General features: G+C 48.6%; 1 protein-coding gene across 2 annotated transcripts in view; it reads left to right on the forward strand.

The window, feature by feature from the left end:
* The window catches only part of LOC139584154 (protein phosphatase 1 regulatory subunit 12A-like), a 78,208-nt gene that overhangs the window by 15,581 nt on the left and 42,903 nt on the right, over positions 1 to 19,724 (forward strand). For both annotated transcript variants that reach the window (XM_071415675.1, XM_071415676.1), the window contains 5 exons: positions 6,294 to 6,424; positions 7,348 to 7,466; positions 8,681 to 8,837; positions 14,862 to 15,006; positions 18,675 to 18,749. In XM_071415675.1, coding sequence (XP_071271776.1) covers positions 6,294 to 6,424; positions 7,348 to 7,466; positions 8,681 to 8,837; positions 14,862 to 15,006; positions 18,675 to 18,749 — 627 coding nt within the window. The remainder of the gene's footprint in view (positions 1 to 6,293; positions 6,425 to 7,347; positions 7,467 to 8,680; positions 8,838 to 14,861; positions 15,007 to 18,674; positions 18,750 to 19,724) is intronic.

Raw genomic sequence — 19,724 nt, forward strand, 5'->3', positions numbered from 1 at the left:
CAGACAGACAGACAGACAGACAGACAGACAGACAGACAGACAGACAGACAGACAGACAGACAGACACTCCAGGCCATTTAGAGACAGACAGACACTCCAGGCCATTTAGAGACAGACAGACACTCCAGGCCATTTAGAGACAGACAGACACTCCAGGCCATTTAGAGACAGACAGACACTCCAGGCCATTTAGAGACAGACAGACAGACACTCCAGGCCATTTAGAGACAGACAGACAGACTCTCCAGGCCCTTTAGAGACAGACAGACAGACAGACACTCCAGGCCCTTTAGAGACAGACAGACAGATAGACAGACAGACAGACAGACAGACAGACAGACAGACAGACAGACAGACAGACAGACAGACAGACAGACAGACAGACAGACAGACAGACAGACAGACAGACAGACAGACAGACAGACAGACACTCCAGGCCATTTAGAGACAGACAGACACTCCAGGCCATTTAGAGACAGACAGACACTCCAGGCCATTTAGAGACAGACAGACAGACACTCCAGGCCATTTAGAGACAGACAGACAGACTCTCCAGGCCCTTTAGAGACAGACAGACAGACAGACACTCCAGGCCCTTTAGAGACAGACAGACAGACAGACAGACAGACAGACAGACAGACAGACAGACAGACAGACAGACAGACAGACAGACAGACAGACAGACAGACAGACAGACAGACAGACAGACACTCCAGGCCATTTAGAGCCAGACAGACAGACAGACAGACAGACAGACACTCCAGGCCATTTAGAGACAGACAGACACTCCAGGCCATTTAGAGACAGACAGACAGACAGACAGACAGACAGACAGACAGACAGACAGACAGACAGACAGACACTCCAGGCCATTTAGAGACAGACAGACAGACAGACAGACAGACACTCCAGGTTTTAGAACCGTCTAGATATCTATTAGCTCCCAGCCCAAAGTTAATTATCCAGGAGATTGCCACTAATCAAGTGGGCAGAATTGAGTTGGAAATAAAACATAAACACCTCTTACATCGTCCAAAGTTGTCCAGAGTAACAAATATGGTCATTTAGCAGATGCTTTTATGTTGGACGGAACAGTCAACATTGACAGTGACTGTATTTATTCTATGGTCCATCTGGGTAATTAAACCCAAAAGCCCGGTGTTGCTGGCACCGTGTAATCCATCTAGCCATTGAAACCACATCCCCATCTCTAACACGTCTCTGTTCCCCATCTCTAGGTCGAGGAAAAATGTTTTAATCAATGTGTAAAGATTCAGCGTTTGATCACGTGTCGTCTGATGAAGGTCTCATTAGACCCAAAACTCACCGCTTTTAAAACTTGATTTATAATCAAGGTCTCTCACATTTCTCACCTTCCAATGTGTTTCCTGTCCTCTCTCTCACATCTCTCACCTTCCAATGTGTTTCCTGTCCTCTCTCTCACATCTCTCACCTTCCAATGTGTTTCCTGTCCTCACATCTCTCACCTTCCAATGTGTTTCCTGTCCTCTCTCTCACATCTCTCACCTTCCAATGTGTTTCCTGTCCTCTCTCTCACATCTCTCACCTTCCAATGTGTTTCCTGTCCTCACATCTCTCACCTTCCAATGTGTTTCCTGTCCTCTCTCTCAAATCTCTCACCTTCCAATGTGTTTCCTGTCCTCACATCTCTCACCTTCCAATGTGTTTCCTGTCCTCTCATCTCTCACCTTCCAATGTGTTTCCTGTCCTCACATCTCTCACCTTCCAATGTGTTTCCTGTCCTCTCTCTCAAATCTCTCACCTTCCAATGTGTTTCCTGTCTCTCACATCTCTCACCTTCCAATGTGTTTCCTGTCCTCTCTCACACATCTCTCACCTTCTAATGTGTTTCCTGTCGTCTCATCTCTCACCTTCCAATGTGTCTCCTGTTCTCTCATCTCTCACCTTCCAATGTGTTTCCTGTCCTCTCTCTCAAATCTCTCACCTTCCAATGTGTTTCCTGTCCTCTCATCTCTCACCTTCCAATGTGTCTCCTGTCCTCTCATCTCTCACCTTCCAATGTGTTTCCTGTCCTCTCTCTCACATCTCTCACCTTCCAATGTGTTTCCTGTCCTCTCTCTCTCATCTCTCACCTTCCAATGTGTTTCCTGTCCTCTCTCTCACATCTCTCACCTTCCAATGTGTTTCCTGTCCTCACATCTCTCACCTTCCAATGTGTTTCCTGTCCTCACATCTCTCACCTTCCAATGTGTTTCCTGTCCTCACATCTCTCACCTTCCAATGTGTTTCCTGTCCTCACATCTCTCACCTTCCAATGTGTTTCCTGTCCTCTCTCTCAAATCTCTCACCTTCCAATGTGTTTCCTGTCTCTCACATCTCTCACCTTCCAATGTGTTTCCTGTCCTCTCTCACACATCTCTCACCTTCCAATGTGTTTCCTGTCCTCACATCTCTCACCTTCCAATGTGTTTCCTGTCCTCACATCTCTCACCTTCCAATGTGTTTCCTGTCCTCTCTCACACATCTCTCACCTTCTAATGTGTTTCCTGTCGTCTCATCTCTCACCTTCCAATGTGTCTCCTGTCCTCTCATCTCTCACCTTCCAATGTGTTTCCTGTCCTCTCTCTCAAATCTCTCACCTTCCAATGTGTTTCCTGTCCTCTCATCTCTCACCTTCCAATGTGTCTCCTGTCCTCTCATCTCTCACCTTCCAATGTGTTTCCTGTCCTCTCTCTCACATCTCTCACCTTCCAATGTGTTTCCTGTCCTCTCTCTCTCATCTCTCACCTTCCAATGTGTTTCCTGTCCTCTCTCTCACATCTCTCACCTTCCAATGTGTTTCCTGTCCTCACATCTCTCACCTTCCAATGTGTTTCCTGTCCTCACATCTCTCACCTTCCAATGTGTTTCCTGTCCTCACATCTCTCACCTTCCAATGTGTTTCCTGTCCTCACATCTCTCACCTTCCAATGTGTTTCCTGTCCTCAAATCTCTCACCTTCCAATGTGTTTCCTGTCCTCACATCTCTCACCTTCCAATGTGTTTCCTGTCCTCTCATCTCTCACCTTCCAATGTGTTTCCTGTCCTCACATCTCTCACCTTCCAATGTGTTTCCTGTCCTCTCTCTCAAATCTCTCACCTTCCAATGTGTTTCCTGTCTCTCACATCTCTCACCTTCCAATGTGTTTCCTGTCCTCTCTCACACATCTCTCACCTTCTAATGTGTTTCCTGTCGTCTCATCTCTCACCTTCCAATGTGTCTCCTGTCCTCTCATCTCTCACCTTCCAATGTGTTTCCTGTCCTCTCTCTCAAATCTCTCACCTTCCAATGTGTTTCCTGTCCTCTCATCTCTCACCTTCCAATGTGTCTCCTGTCCTCTCATCTCTCACCTTCCAATGTGTTTCCTGTCCTCTCTCTCACATCTCTCACCTTCCAATGTGTTTCCTGTCCTCTCTCTCTCATCTCTCACCTTCCAATGTGTTTCCTGTCCTCTCTCTCACATCTCTCACCTTCCAATGTGTTTCCTGTCCTCACATCTCTCACCTTCCAATGTGTTTCCTGTCCTCACATCTCTCACCTTCCAATGTGTTTCCTGTCCTCACATCTCTCACCTTCCAATGTGTTTCCTGTCCTCACATCTCTCACCTTCCAATGTGTTTCCTGTCCTCACATCTCTCACCTTCCAATGTGTTTCCTGTCCTCAAATCTCTCACCTTCCAATGTGTTTCCTGTCCTCACATCTCTCACCTTCCAATGTGTTTCCTGTCCTCTCATCTCTCACCTTCCAATGTGTTTCCTGTCCTCACATCTCTCACCTTCCAATGTGTTTCCTGTCCTCTCTCTCAAATCTCTCACCTTCCAATGTGTTTCCTGTCTCTCACATCTCTCACCTTCCAATGTGTTTCCTGTCCTCTCTCACACATCTCTCACCTTCTAATGTGTTTCCTGTCGTCTCATCTCTCACCTTCCAATGTGTCTCCTGTCCTCTCATCTCTCACCTTCCAATGTGTTTCCTGTCCTCTCTCTCAAATCTCTCACCTTCCAATGTGTTTCCTGTCCTCTCATCTCTCACCTTCCAATGTGTCTCCTGTCCTCTCATCTCTCACCTTCCAATGTGTTTCCTGTCCTCTCTCTCACATCTCTCACCTTCCAATGTGTTTCCTGTCCTCTCTCTCTCATCTCTCACCTTCCAATGTGTTTCCTGTCCTCTCTCTCACATCTCTCACCTTCCAATGTGTTTCCTGTCCTCACATCTCTCACCTTCCAATGTGTTTCCTGTCCTCACATCTCTCACCTTCCAATGTGTTTCCTGTCCTCACATCTCTCACCTTCCAATGTGTTTCCTGTCCTCACATCTCTCACCTTCCAATGTGTTTCCTGTCCTCTCTCTCAAATCTCTCACCTTCCAATGTGTTTCCTGTCTCTCACATCTCTCACCTTCCAATGTGTTTCCTGTCCTCTCTCACACATCTCTCACCTTCCAATGTGTTTCCTGTCCTCACATCTCTCACCTTCCAATGTGTTTCCTGTCCTCACATCTCTCACCTTCCAATGTGTTTCCTGTCCTCTCTCACACATCTCTCACCTTCTAATGTGTTTCCTGTCGTCTCATCTCTCACCTTCCAATGTGTCTCCTGTCCTCTCATCTCTCACCTTCCAATGTGTTTCCTGTCCTCTCTCTCAAATCTCTCACCTTCCAATGTGTTTCCTGTCCTCTCATCTCTCACCTTCCAATGTGTCTCCTGTCCTCTCATCTCTCACCTTCCAATGTGTTTCCTGTCCTCTCTCTCACATCTCTCACCTTCCAATGTGTTTCCTGTCCTCTCTCTCTCATCTCTCACCTTCCAATGTGTTTCCTGTCCTCTCTCTCACATCTCTCACCTTCCAATGTGTTTCCTGTCCTCATATCTCTCACCTTCCAATGTGTTTCCTGTCCTCACATCTCTCACCTTCCAATGTGTTTCCTGTCTCTCACATCTCTCACCTTCCAATGTGTTTCCTGTCCTCACATCTCTCACCTTCCAATGTGTTTCCTGTCCTCTCTCTCAAATCTCTCACCTTCCAATGTGTTTCCTGTCTCTCACATCTCTCACCTTCCAATGTGTTTCCTGTCCTCTCTCACACATCTCTCACCTTCTAATGTGTTTCCTGTCGTCTCATCTCTCACCTTCCAATGTGTCTCCTGTCCTCTCATCTCTCACCTTCCAATGTGTTTCCTGTCCTCTCTCTCAAATCTCTCACCTTCCAATGTGTTTCCTGTCCTCTCATCTCTCACCTTCCAATGTGTCTCCTGTCCTCTCATCTCTCACCTTCCAATGTGTTTCCTGTCCTCTCTCTCACATCTCTCACCTTCCAATGTGTTTCCTGTCCTCTCTCTCTCATCTCTCACCTTCCAATGTGTTTCCTGTCCTCTCTCTCACATCTCTCACCTTCCAATGTGTTTCCTGTCCTCACATCTCTCACCTTCCAATGTGTTTCCTGTCCTCACATCTCTCACCTTCCAATGTGTTTCCTGTCCTCACATCTCTCACCTTCCAATGTGTTTCCTGTCCTCACATCTCTCACCTTCCAATGTGTTTCCTGTCCTCTCTCTCAAATCTCTCACCTTCCAATGTGTTTCCTGTCTCTCACATCTCTCACCTTCCAATGTGTTTCCTGTCCTCTCTCACACATCTCTCACCTTCCAATGTGTTTCCTGTCCTCACATCTCTCACCTTCCAATGTGTTTCCTGTCCTCACATCTCTCACCTTCCAATGTGTTTCCTGTCCTCTCTCACACATCTCTCACCTTCTAATGTGTTTCCTGTCGTCTCATCTCTCACCTTCCAATGTGTCTCCTGTCCTCTCATCTCTCACCTTCCAATGTGTTTCCTGTCCTCTCTCTCAAATCTCTCACCTTCCAATGTGTTTCCTGTCCTCTCATCTCTCACCTTCCAATGTGTCTCCTGTCCTCTCATCTCTCACCTTCCAATGTGTTTCCTGTCCTCTCTCTCACATCTCTCACCTTCCAATGTGTTTCCTGTCCTCACATCTCTCACCTTCCAATGTGTTTCCTGTCCTCTCTCTCACATCTCTCACCTTCCAATGTGTTTCCTGTCCTCACATCTCTCACCTTCCAATGTGTTTCCTGTCCTCACATCTCTCACCTTCCAATGTGTTTCCTGTCCTCACATCTCTCACCTTCCAATGTGTTTCCTGTCCTCACATCTCTCACCTTCCAATGTGTTTCCTGTCCTCACATCTCTCACCTTCCAATGTGTTTCCTGTCCTCACATCTCTCACCTTCCAATGTGTTTCCTGTCGTCTCCAGGCGTGTATAGATGAGAATGCAGAGATGGTCCAGTTCCTGGTGGAGAGTGGGAGTGATGTGAACCGGGGGGATAACGAGGGGTGGACCCCCCTCCACGCTGCTGCCTCCTGTGGGTTCATACAGATCACCAAGTGGGTCCTCTGTCTATTTAATATTACACTGTTCCACTATACTACTGGTTCTACATCCTGGTCCTGAGGACCACAAAGGGGTTGCACACCTGATTCAACTAATCAACTCATCATCAAACCTTTGATTTCTATTTATTTATTGTTATTTCACCTTTATTTAACCAGGTAGGCCAGTTGAGAACAAGTTCTCATTTACAACTGTAACCTGGCCAAGATGAAGCAAAGCAGTGCGACACAAACAACAACACAGAGTTACACATGGAGTAAACGATAAACAAGCCATGATCAGTGGAATCAGGTGTGTCATGGTAAATGTGCACTCCTTGGGACCAGGATGAAGAACCACTGCACTGTACAATACAGTGTGTGTAGGAACCGTTATGTTGTGTGTGTGTGTGTGGGAACCATTATGTTGTGTGTGTGTGTGTAGGAACCATTATGTTGTGTGTTTGTCTGTGTGTAGGAACCATTATGTTGTGTGTGTGTAGGAACCATTATGTTGTGTGTGTGTGTGTGTGTGTAGGAACCGTTATGTTGTGTGTAGAATCCGTTATGTTGTGTGTGTGTGTGTGTGTGTAGGAACCATTATGTTGTGTGTTTGTCTGTTTGTAGGAACCATTATGTTGTGTGTGTGTAGGAACCATTATGTTGTGTGTGTGTAGGAACCATTATGTTGTGTGTGTGTGTGTGTGTGTGTGTGTGTGTGTGTGTGTGTGTGTGTGTGTGTGTGTGTGTGTGTGTGTGTGTGTGTGTGTGTGTGTGTGTGTGTGTGTGTGTGTGTGTGTGTAGGAACCATTATGTTGTGTGTAGGAACCGTTATGTTGTGTGTAGGAACCGTTATGTTGTGTGTAGGAACCGTTATGTTGTGTGTAGAATCCGTTATGTTGTGTGTAGGAACCATTATATGTGTGTCTATGTTGCAGGTATCTGATAGAGCACGGTGCACGTGTGGGGGCGGTGAACAGTGAAGGAGAGCTTCCTCTGGATGTGGCCACTGAGGATGCTATGGAGAGACTGCTGAAGGCAGAGATCAGGAAACAAGGTAGGGAGTTAACACAATGACCCATATTAACGTAGTCATTAACCCGCTGAGGATGCTGTAGGGAGAGACCTAGAAACAGGGTAACTAGGGATTATTATGTAGTCTGGGTGGTCTATATTACTAGAAGCAGGGTAACTAGGGATTATTATGTAGTCTGGGTGGTCTATATTACTAGAAGCAGGGTAACTAGGGAGTATTATGTAGTCTGGGTGGTCTATATTACTAGAAGCAGGGTAACTAGGGATTATTATGTAGTCTGGGTGGTCTATATTACTAGAAGCAGGGTAACTAGGGATTATTATGTAGTCTGGGTGGTCTATAATACTAGAAGCAGGGTAACTAGGGAGTATTATGTAGTCTGGGTGTTCTATAATACTAGAAGCAGGGTAACTAGGGATTATTATGTAGTCTGGGTGGTCTATAATACTAGAATCAGGGTAACTAGGGATTATTATGTAGTCTGGGTGGTCTATAATACTAGAAGCAGGGTAACTAGGGAGTATTATGTAGTCTGGGTGGTCTATAATACTAGAATCAGGGTAACTAGGGATTATTATGTAGTCTGGGTGGTCTATAATACTAGAATCAGGGTAACTAGTGATTATTATGTAGTCTGGGTGGTCTATAATACTAGAAGCAGGGTAACTAGGGAGTATTATGTAGTCTGGGTGGTCTATAATACTAGAAGCAGGGTAACTAGGGAGTATTATGTAGTCTGGGTGGTCTATTACTAGAAGCAGGGTAACTAGGGATTATTATGTAGTCTGGGTGGTCTATAATACTAGAAGCAGGGTAACTAGGGAGTATTATGTAGTCTGGGTGTTCTATAATACTAGAAGCAGGGTAACTAGGGATTATTATGTAGTCTGGGTGGTCTATAATACTAGAATCAGGGTAACTAGGGATTATTATGTAGTCTGGGTGGTCTATAATACTAGAATCAGGGTAACTAGTGATTATTATGTAGTCTGGGTGGTCTATAATACTAGAAGCAGGGTAACTAGGGAGTATTATGTAGTCTGGGTGGTCTATTACTAGAAGCAGGGTAACTAGGGATTATTATGTAGTCTGGGTGGTCTATAATACTAGAAGCAGGGTAACTAGGGAGTATTATGTAGTCTGGGTGTTCTATAATACTAGAACCAGGGTAACTAGGGATTATTATGTAATCCGGGTACCCATCTGTTGCATGTGTCCTTCTTCCTCTCTCTTAGGGGTTGACGTGGACATGGCACGGCGGGAAGAGGAGCGGGTGATGCTGGCGGATGCCAACGCGGTGCTGGCAGGAAGTGGCACGCTGACACCTCACCCTAACACCAAGGCCACAGCACTACACGTGGCCGCTGCCAAGGGCTACATACAAGTCATGAAGTGAGTCGGGTGCTGGTCAGCGGGTCGGGTGCTGGTCAGCGGGTCGGGTGCTGGTCAGCGGGTCGGGTGCTGGTCAGCGGGTCGGGTGCTGGTCAGCGGGTCGGGTGCTGGTCAGCGGGTCGGGTGCTAGTCAGCGAGTCGGGTGCTGGTCAGCGGGTCGGTTGCTAGTCAGCGGGTCGGGTGCTAGTCAGCGGGTCGGGTGCCAGTCCCTGGGTTGGGTGCTAGTCAGTGGGTCAAGTGCTAGTCAGTGGGTCAGGTGCTAGTCAGTGGGTCAGGTGCTAGTCAGTGGGCCAGGTGATAGTCAGGTGCTAGTCAGGTGCTAGTCAGTGGGCCAGGTGATAGTCAGGTGCTAGTCAGGTGCTAGTCAGCGGGTCGGGTGCTAGTCAGCGGGTCGGTTGCTAGTCAGCGGGTCAGGTGCTAGTCAGCGGGTCGGGTGCTGGTCAGTGGGTCGGGTGCTAGTCAGTGGGTCGGGTGCTAGTCAGGTGCTAGTCGGGTGCTAGTCAGTGGGTCGGGTGCTAGTCAGCAGGTCAGGTGCTGGTCAGCGGGTCGGGTGCTAGTCAGCGGGTCGGGTGCTGGTCAGCGGGTCGGGTGCCAGTCCCTGGGTTGGGTGCTAGTCAGTGGGTCAAGTGCTAGTCAGTGGGTCAGGTGATAGTCAGTGGGCCAGGTAATAGTCAGGTGCTAGTCAGGTGCTAGTCAGTGGGCCAGGTGATAGTCAGGTGCTAGTCAGTGGGTCAGGTGCTAGTTTGGTGCTAGTCAGTGGGCCAGGTGCTAGTCAGTGGGTCAGGTGCTAGTCAGTGGGTCAGGTGCTAGTCAGTGGGCCAGGTGATAGTCTGGTGCTAGTCAGTGGGCCAGGTGATAGTCTGGTGCTAGTCAGTGGGCCAGGTGATAGTCTGGTGCTAGTCAGTGGGCCAGGTGCTAGTCAGTGGGCCAGGTGATAGTCAGTGGGTCAGGTGCTAGTCTGGTGCTAGTCAGTGGGCCAGGTGCTAGTCTGGTGCTAGTCAGTGGGTCAGGTGCATGGTCAGTGGGCCAGGTGCTAGTCAGTGGGTCAGGTGCTAGTCAGTGGGTCAGGTGCTAGTCTGGTGCTAGTCAGTGGGTCAGGTGCTAGTCAGTGGGTCGGGTGCTAGTCAGTGGGTCAGGTGCTAGTCAGGTGCTAGTCAGTGGGTCAGGTGCTAGTCAGGTGCTAGTCGGGTGCTAGTCAGTGGGTCAGCTGCTAGTCAGTGGGTCAGGTGCTAGTCAGGTGCTAGTCAGTGGGTCGGGTGCTAGTCAGTGGGTCAGGTGCTAGTCGGGTGCTAGTCAGTGGGTCAGGTGCTAGTCAGTGGGTCAGGTGCTAGTCAGGTGCTAGTCGGGTGCTAGTCAGTGGGTCAGGTGCTAGTCAGTGGGTCAGGTGCTAGTCAGGTGCTAGTCGGGTGCTAGTCAGTGGGTCGGGTGCTAGTCAGTGTGTCAGGTGCTAGTCAGTGGGTCGGGTGCTAGTCAGTGGGTCAGGTGCTAGTCAGGTGCTAGTCAGTGGGTCGGGTGCTAGTCAGTGGGTCAGGTGCTAGTCGGGTGCTAGTCAGTGGGTCAGCTGCTAGTCAGGTTCTAGTCAGTGGGTCGGGTGCTAGTCAGTGGGTCGGGTGCTAGTCAGTGGGTCAGGTGCTAGTCAGTGGGTCGGGTGCTAGTCAGTGGGTCAGGTGCTAGTCAGATGCTAGTCGGGTGCTAGTCAGTGGGTCAGCTGCTAGTCAGTGGGTCAGGTGCTAGTCAGGTGCTAGTCAGTGGGTCAGCTGCTAGTCTGGTGCTAGTCAGTGGGTCGGGTGCTAGTCAGTGGGTCGGGTGCTAGTCAGTGGGTCGGGTGCTAGTCAGTGTGTCGGGTGCTAGTCAGTGAGTCAGGTGCTAGTCAGTGAGTCAGGTGCTGGTCAGGTGCTAGTCAGTGGGTCGGGTGCTAGTCAGTGGGTCAGGTGCTAGTCAGGTGCTAGTCAGTGGGTCGGGTGCTAGTCAGTGGGTCGGGTGCTAGTCAGGTGCTAGTCAGTGGGTCGGATGCTAGTCAGTGGGTCGGGTGCTAGTCAGTGGGTCGGGTGCTAGTCAGTGGGTCGGGTACTAGTCAGTGGGTCGGGTGCTAGTCAGTGGGTCGGGTGCTAATCAGGTGCTAGTCAGTGGGTCAGGTGCTAGTCAGTAGGTCAGGTGCTAGTCAGTAGGTCGGGTGGTAGTCAGTGGGTCGGGTGCTGGTCAGTGGGTCGGGTGCTAGTCTGGTGCTAGTCAGTGGGCCAGGTGCTAGTCTGGTGCTAGTCAGTGGGTCAGGTGCATGGTCAGTGGGCCAGGTGCTAGTCAGTGGGTCAGGTGCTAGTCAGTGGGTCAGGTGCTAGTCTGGTGCTAGTCAGTGGGTCAGGTGCTAGTCAGTGGGTCGGGTGCTAGTCAGTGGGTCAGGTGCTAGTCAGGTGCTAGTCAGTGGGTCAGGTGCTAGTCAGGTGCTAGTCGGGTGCTAGTCAGTGGGTCAGCTGCTAGTCAGTGGGTCAGGTGCTAGTCAGGTGCTAGTCAGTGGGTCGGGTGCTAGTCAGTGGGTCAGGTGCTAGTCGGGTGCTAGTCAGTGGGTCAGGTGCTAGTCAGTGGGTCAGGTGCTAGTCAGGTGCTAGTCGGGTGCTAGTCAGTGGGTCAGGTGCTAGTCAGTGGGTCAGGTGCTAGTCAGGTGCTAGTCGGGTGCTAGTCAGTGGGTCGGGTGCTAGTCAGTGTGTCAGGTGCTAGTCAGTGGGTCGGGTGCTAGTCAGTGGGTCAGGTGCTAGTCAGGTGCTAGTCAGTGGGTCGGGTGCTAGTCAGTGGGTCAGGTGCTAGTCGGGTGCTAGTCAGTGGGTCAGCTGCTAGTCAGGTTCTAGTCAGTGGGTCGGGTGCTAGTCAGTGGGTCGGGTGCTAGTCAGTGGGTCAGGTGCTAGTCAGTGGGTCGGGTGCTAGTCAGTGGGTCAGGTGCTAGTCAGATGCTAGTCGGGTGCTAGTCAGTGGGTCAGCTGCTAGTCAGTGGGTCAGGTGCTAGTCAGGTGCTAGTCAGTGGGTCAGCTGCTAGTCTGGTGCTAGTCAGTGGGTCGGGTGCTAGTCAGTGGGTCGGGTGCTAGTCAGTGTGTCGGGTGCTAGTCAGTGAGTCAGGTGCTAGTCAGTGAGTCAGGTGCTGGTCAGGTGCTAGTCAGTGGGTCGGGTGCTAGTCAGTGGGTCAGGTGCTAGTCAGGTGCTAGTCAGGTGCTAGTCAGTGGGTCGGGTGCTAGTCAGGTGCTAGTCAGTGGGTCGGATGCTAGTCAGTGGGTCGGGTGCTAGTCAGTGGGTCGGGTGCTAGTCAGTGGGTCGGGTACTAGTCAGTGGGTCGGGTGCTAGTCAGTGGGTCGGGTGCTAATCAGGTGCTAGTCAGTGGGTCAGGTGCTAGTCAGTAGGTCAGGTGCTAGTCAGTAGGTCGGGTGGTAGTCAGTGGGTCGGGTGCTGGTCAGTGGGTCGGGTGCTAGTCAGGTGCTAGTCAGCGGGTCGGTCGGGTGCTAGGCAGTGGGTCGGTCGGGTGCTAGGCAGTGGGTCGCTCGGGTGCTAGGCAGCGGGTCGGGTGCTAGTCAGCGGGTCGGTCGGGTGCTCGTCAGTGGGTCGGGTGCTAGGTAGTGGGTCGGTCGGGTGCTAGGCAGTGGGTCGGTCGGGTGCTAGGCAGTGGGTCGGTCGGGTGCTAGTCAGCGGGTCGGGTGCTAGTCAGCGGGTCGGGTGCTAGTCAGCGGGTCGGGTGCTAGTCAGTGGGTCGGTCAGGTGTTCGTCAGGTGCCGGTTAGGGGGTCAGGTGCAGGTCAGGGGGTCAGGTGCCGGTCAGGGGGTCAGGGAATCATGTTGACTCTGTTCATGACACTTCTCTCTGCAACATTCCAGCTTAATAACCTCTACTTAACACCCATCCCGGATCCGGGAGCATCCTCATCAGTAAAAGCTGACTAGCATAGCCTAGCATAGCGCCACAAGTAAATAATAGCATATAAATATCATGAAATCACAAGTCCAATACAGCAAATGAAAGATAAACATCTTGTGAATCCAGCCATCATTTACGATTTTTAAAATGTTTTACAGCGAAAACACAATATGTATTTCTATTAGCTAACCACAATAGCCAAAGACTCAACCGCATATTTTCACCATGTTTCTACCGCATAGGTAGCTATCACAAAACCGACCAAATAGAGATATAATTAGTCACTAACCAAGAAACAACTTCATCAGATGACAGTCTTATAACATGTTATACAATAAATCTATGTTTTGTTCGAAAATGTGCATATTTGAGGTATAAATCATAGTTTTACATTGCAGCTACCATCAAAAATATCACCAAAGCAGCCAGAATAATTACAGAGAGCAACGTGAAATACCATAATACTCATCATAAAACATTTATGAAAAATACATGGTGTACAGCAAATGAAAGATAAACATCTTGTGAATCCAGCAAATATTTCCGATTTTTTAAAAGTGTTTTACAGCGAATATAGCATTATATTAGCTTACCACAATAGCCAAACACACAACCGCATTTATTCACCGCATAGATAGCATTCACAAAAACCAGCAAAAGATATAAAATTAATCACTAACCTTGACCAACTTCATCAGATGACAGTCTTATAACATCAGGTTATACAATACACTTATGTTTCGTTCGAAAATGTGCATATTTAGAGCTGCAAACCGTGGTTATACATTGTGAATATGTAGCATCGATTCACCAGAATGTCCGGAGCTAGTTTGGACACTCACCTAATCTGACCAAAGAACTCATCATAAACTTTACATAAAAATACTTGTTGTATGGCAAATGAAAGATACACTGGTTCTTAATGCAACCGCCGTGTTAGATTTTTAAAAATAACTTTCCCATAACAAAGAGCTTGCGTTATTGCAAGACAGCGCCCGCCAAAACGGCAGAGAATAGGAATAACATTTTCCACAGAAATACGAAATAACATCATAAATTGTTCTTACTTTTGTTGAGCTTCCATCAGAATCTTGTACAAGGAGTCCTAGGTCGAGGATAAATCATTGTTTGGTTTTAGAATGTCCATTTCTTCTGTCGAATTAGCAACCTTAACTAGCCATGTGGCGCGAACATGCCCATCTTCTCTCGACGCAAAGAACGGAAAACTCCAAAAGTCCCATTAAACGTTGAATAAACTGATGAAACTCGGTTGAAAAAAACTACTTTATGATGTTTTTCTAATATGTATCAAATAAAAACAGAGCCGGAGATATTAGCCGTGTATACCGAACGCTTTTCAGAAGCCAATGTCGAGCTCCGCCTCGCGCCTTGGTAGACAAAGGAAATTCCTGACCTCCCACTCCAAAGGCTCTTGTTCGACCTCAGATCAAGCTAGACACCCCATTCCACCTTCCACTGCCTGTTGACATCTAGTGGAAGGCGTATGAAGTGCATGCATATCGATAAATATTGGGCAATTGAATAGGCAGGCCCTGGAACAGAGCATCGTTTTCAGATTTTTCACTTCCTGTCTAGAAGTTTGCTGCAAAATGAGTTCTGTTTTACTCACAGATATAATTCAAACAGTTTTAGAAACTTGAGAGTGTTTTCTATCCAATAATAATAATAATATGCATATTGTACGATCTAGAATAGAGTACGAGGCAGTTTAATTTGGGCACGATTTTTTCCAAAGTGAAAACAGCGCCCCCCTATTGACAAAAAGTTTTTAAGTTAAACATAATAAACATACTAAACGTTTCCCCGATTGTTAGTCATCCTCACCACCACCTCAACCTCTTTCTCTGTCTAGCTTGTCTGCTTATTTCCCTCCTCTTCGTCTCCCTCACCCTCTTCATCTCTCTCTCCCCCTCCTGTCTCTCTCTCTCTCCCTCACCCTCTTCATCTCTGTCTCCCCCTCCTGTCTCTTCATCTCTCTCACTCTTTCTCTCTCCCCCTCCTGTCTCTCTCTCTCCCTCACCCTCTTCATCTCTCTCTCCCCCTCCTCTCTCTCTCTCTCTCCCTCACCCTCTTCATCTCTCACTCACCCTCTTCATCTCCCCCCCCCCCCAGGGTCCTGCTCCAGTGTGGTCTGGATGTAGACAGTGGTGATGTGGATGGCTGGACCGCCCTGCACGCTGCGGCTCACTGGGGGCAGCAGGAGATGTGTTCTCTGCTGGCTGACAACATGTGTGACATGGCTACTCTCAACAACGTGGTGAGTGGGGAGAAGACACACACATACACTGAGTGTACAAAACATTAAGAACACCCCCCCCCCCCCCCCATGAGTGGGGAGCAGACACACACTGAGTGTACAAAACATTAAGAACACCCCCCCCCCATGAGTGGGGAGAAGACACACACTGAGTGTACAAAACATTAAGAACACCTCCCCCCCCCCCCATGAGTGGGGAGAAGACACACACTGAGTGTACAAAACATTAAGAACACCTCCCCCCCCCCCCCCATGAGTGGGGAGAAGACACACACTGAGTGTACAAAACATTAAGAACACCTCCCCCCCCCCATGAGTGGGGAGAAGACACACACTGAGTGTACAAAACATTAAGAACACCTCCCCCCCCCCCATGAGTGGGGAGAAGACACACACTGAGTGTACAAAACATTAAGAACACCTCCCCCCCCCATGATCGGGGAGAAGACACACACTGAGTGTACAAAACATAAAGAACACCCCCCCCCCCCCCCCCCATGAGTGGGGAGAAGACACACACTGAGTGTACAAAACATTAAGAACACCTCCCCCCCCCATGAGTGGGAGAAGACACACACTGAGTGTACAAAACATTAAGAACACCTCCCCCCCCCCCCCATGAGTGGGGAGAAGACACACACTGAGTGTACAAAACATTAAGAACACCTCCCCCCCCCCCATGAGTGGGGAGAAGACACACACTGAGTGTACAAAACATTAAGAACACCCCCCCCCCCCCCCCCATGAGTGGGGAGAAGACACACACTGAGTGTACAAAACATTAAGAACACCTCCCCCCCCCCATGAGTGGGGAGAAGACACACACTGAGTGTACAAAACATTAAGAACACCTCCCCCCCCCCCCCCATGAGTGGGGAGAAGACACACACTGAGTGTACAAAACATTAAGAACACCTCCCCCCCCCCATGAGTGGGGAGAAGACACACACTGAGTGTACAAAACATTAAGAACACCCCCCCCCCCCCCCCATGAGTGGGGAGAAGACACACACTGAGTGTACAAAACATTAAGAACACCTCCCCCCCCCCATGAGTGGGGAGAAGACACACACTGAGTGTACAAAACATTAAGAACACCTCCCCCCCCCCCCATGAGTGGGGAGAAGACACACACTGAGTGTACAAAACATTAAGAACACCTCCCCCCCATGAGTGGGGAGAAGACACACACTGAGTGTACAAAACATTAAGAACACCCCCCCCCCCCCCATGAGTGGGGAGCAGACACACACTGAGTGTACAAAACATTAAGAACACCTCCCCCCCCCCATGAGTGGGAGAAGACACACACTGAGTGTACAAAACATTAAGAACACCTCCCCCCCCCCCCCCCCATGAGTGGGGAGAAGACACACACTGAGTGTACAAAACATTAAGAACACCCCCCCCCCCCCCCCGATGAGTGGGGAGCAGACACACACTGAGTGTACAAAACATTAAGAACACCTCCCCCCCCCCATGAGTGGGAGAAGACACACACTGAGTGTACAAAACATTAAGAACACCTCCCCCCCCCCCCCATGAGTGGGGAGAAGACACACACTGAGTGTACAAAACATTAAGAACACCTCCCCCCCCCCCATGAGTGGGGAGAAGACACACACTGAGTGTACAAAACATTAAGAACACCCCCCCCCCCCCCATGAGTGGGGAGAAGACACACACTGAGTGTACAAAACATTAAGAACACCTCCCCCCCCCATGAGTGGGGAGAAGACACACACTGAGTGTACAAAACATTAAGAACACCTCCCCCCCCCCCCATGAGTGGGGAGAAGACACACACTGAGTGTACAAAACATTAAGAACACCTCCCCCCCCCATGATCGGGGAGAAGACACACACTGAGTGTACAAAACATAAAGAACACCCCCCCCCCCCCCCCCATGAGTGGGGAGAAGACACACACTGAGTGTACAAAACATTAAGAACACCCCCCCCCCCCCCCATGAGTGGGGAGCAGACACACACTGAGTGTACAAAACATTAAGAACACCTCCCCCCCCCATGAGTGGGAGAAGACACACACTGAGTGTACAAAACATTAAGAACACCTCCCCCCCCCCCCATGAGTGGGGAGAAGACACACACTGAGTGTACAAAACATTAAGAACACCTCCCCCCCCCCCCATGAGTGGGGAGAAGACACACACTGAGTGTACAAAACATTAAGAACACCCCCCCCCCCCCCCCCATGAGTGGGGAGAAGACACACACTGAGTGTACAAAACATTAAGAACACCTCCCCCCCCCCCATGAGTGGGGAGAAGACACACACTGAGTGTACAAAACATTAAGAACACCTCCCCCCCCCCCATGAGTGGGGAGAAGACACACACTGAGTGTACAAAACATTAAGAACACCTCCCCCCCCCCATGAGTGGGAGAAGACACACACTGAGTGTACAAAACATTAAGAACACCTCCCCCCCCCCATGAGTGGGGAGAAGACACACACTGAGTGTACAAAACATTAAGAACACCTCCCCCCCCCCCCCCATGAGTGGGAGAAGACACACACTGAGTGTACAAAACAAGTGTTTTTAAAATCCCCTATTGGGAAAAATGAATGGTGGAAAAACGATTGGAACCATTTCCCTGTTTGACCGCTAGGTTTTATGGGTATTATGACACCTCCACTCTGGGGCTGTGTTAGTCTCCCTATGTACCCAGACTCCTCCACTCTGGGGCTGTGTTAGTCTCCCTATGTACCCAGACTCCTCCACTCTGGGGCTGTGTTAGTCTCCCTATGTACCCAGACTCCTCCACTCTGGGGCTGTGTTAGTCTCCCTATGTACCCAGACTCCTCCACTCTGGGGCTGTATTAGTCTCCCTATGTACCCAGACTCCTCCACCCTATGTACCCAGACTCCTCCACTCTGTACCCAGACTCCTCCACTCTGGGGCTGTGTTAGTCTCCCTATGTACCCAGACTCCTCCACTCTGGGGCTGTGTTAGTCTCCCTATGTACCCAGACTCCTCCACTCTGGGGCTGTATTAGTCTCCCTATGTACCCAGACTCCTCCACTCTGGGGCTGTATTAGTCTCCCTATGTACCCAGACTCCTCCACTCTGGGGCTGTGTTAGTCTCCCTATGTACCCAGACTCCTCCACTCTGGGGCTGTGTTAGTCTTTCAAATGTATTTATATAGTCCTTCTTACATCAGCTGAAATGTCAGTTGGCTTTTCATAGCCGATCATTAAGAGTAACTCTACCGCTCCTGCTGTCTCTAGAGAGTTGAAAACAGCAGGTCTGGGACAGGTAGCACGTCCGGTGAACAGGTCAGGGTTCCATAGCCGCAGGCAGAACAGTTGAAACGAGCAGCAGCACGTCCAGGTGGACTAGGGACAGCAAGGAGTCATCATGCCAGGTAGTCCTGAGGCATGGTCCTAGGGCTCAGGTCCTCTGAGAGAGGGAAAGAAAGAGAGCAGACTTAAATTCACACAGGACACCGGATAAGACAGGAGAAATTCTCCAGATATAACAGACTGACCCTAGCCCCTCGACACATAAACTACTGCAGCATAAATACTGGAGGCTGAGACAGGAGGGGTCGGGAGACACTGTGGCCCCATCCGACGATACCCCCGGACAGGGCCAAACAGGCCCATTTAAACCCATTAACCCATGTGTGTCCTTGTTCCAGGGACAAACCCCTCTAGAAGTAGCCGATGACGCCCTAGTGGACACTCTGGAGGAGCTAACAAAGAAACAAAATGCTGTGAGTCTCTGTCGCCGTCCTAATGGCATCCTATGCCCTATAAAGTGCACTACTATTAATATAAAATATATTTTTGATTTATTTAACACTTTTTTTTTGGTTTCTACATGATTCCATATGTGTTATTTCATAGTTTTGATGTCTTCACTATTATTCTACAATGTAGAAAATAGTACAAATACAGAAAAACCCTTGAATGAGGTGTGTCCAAACTTCTTACTGGTACTATATGTCTTCCTGTATATATCTCTGTATATGTCTTCCTGTATATATCTCTGTATATGTCTTCCTGTATATATCTCTGTATATGTCTTCCTGTATATTTACTCTGTATATGTCTTCCTGTATATTTACTCTGTATATGTCTTCCTGTATATTTACTCTGTATATTTACTCTGTATATGTCTTCCTGTATATTTACTCTGTATATGTCTTCCTGTATATTTACTCTGTATATGTCTTCCTGTATATTTACTCTGTATATTTACTCTGTATATGTCTTCCTGTATATTTACTCTGTATTTGTCTTCCTGTATATTTACTCTGTATATGTCTTCCTGTATATTTACTCTGTATATGTCTTCCTGTATATTTACTCTGTGTAGGTCTTCCTGTATATATCTTTGTATATTTACTCTGTATATTTACTCTGTATATTTACTCTGTATATGTCTTCCTGTTTATATCTCTGTATATTTACTCTGTATATTTACTCTGTATATCTTTGGGTCTTCCTGTATATTTACTCTGTATATGTCTTCCTGTATATTTACTCTGTATATATCTGTGTCTTCCTGTATATTTACTCTGTATCTATATCCGTATATGTCTTCCTGTATATTTACTCTGTATATGTCTTCCTGTATATTTACTCTGTATATGTCTTCCTGTATATTTACTTTGTATATTTACTCTATATATTTCTGGGTCTTCCTGTATATTTACTCTGTATATGTCTTCCTGTATATTTACTCT

This window comes from Salvelinus alpinus, chromosome 9 (assembly GCF_045679555.1).
Source record: "Salvelinus alpinus chromosome 9, SLU_Salpinus.1, whole genome shotgun sequence".
Lineage (NCBI taxonomy): Eukaryota > Metazoa > Chordata > Actinopteri > Salmoniformes > Salmonidae > Salvelinus > Salvelinus alpinus.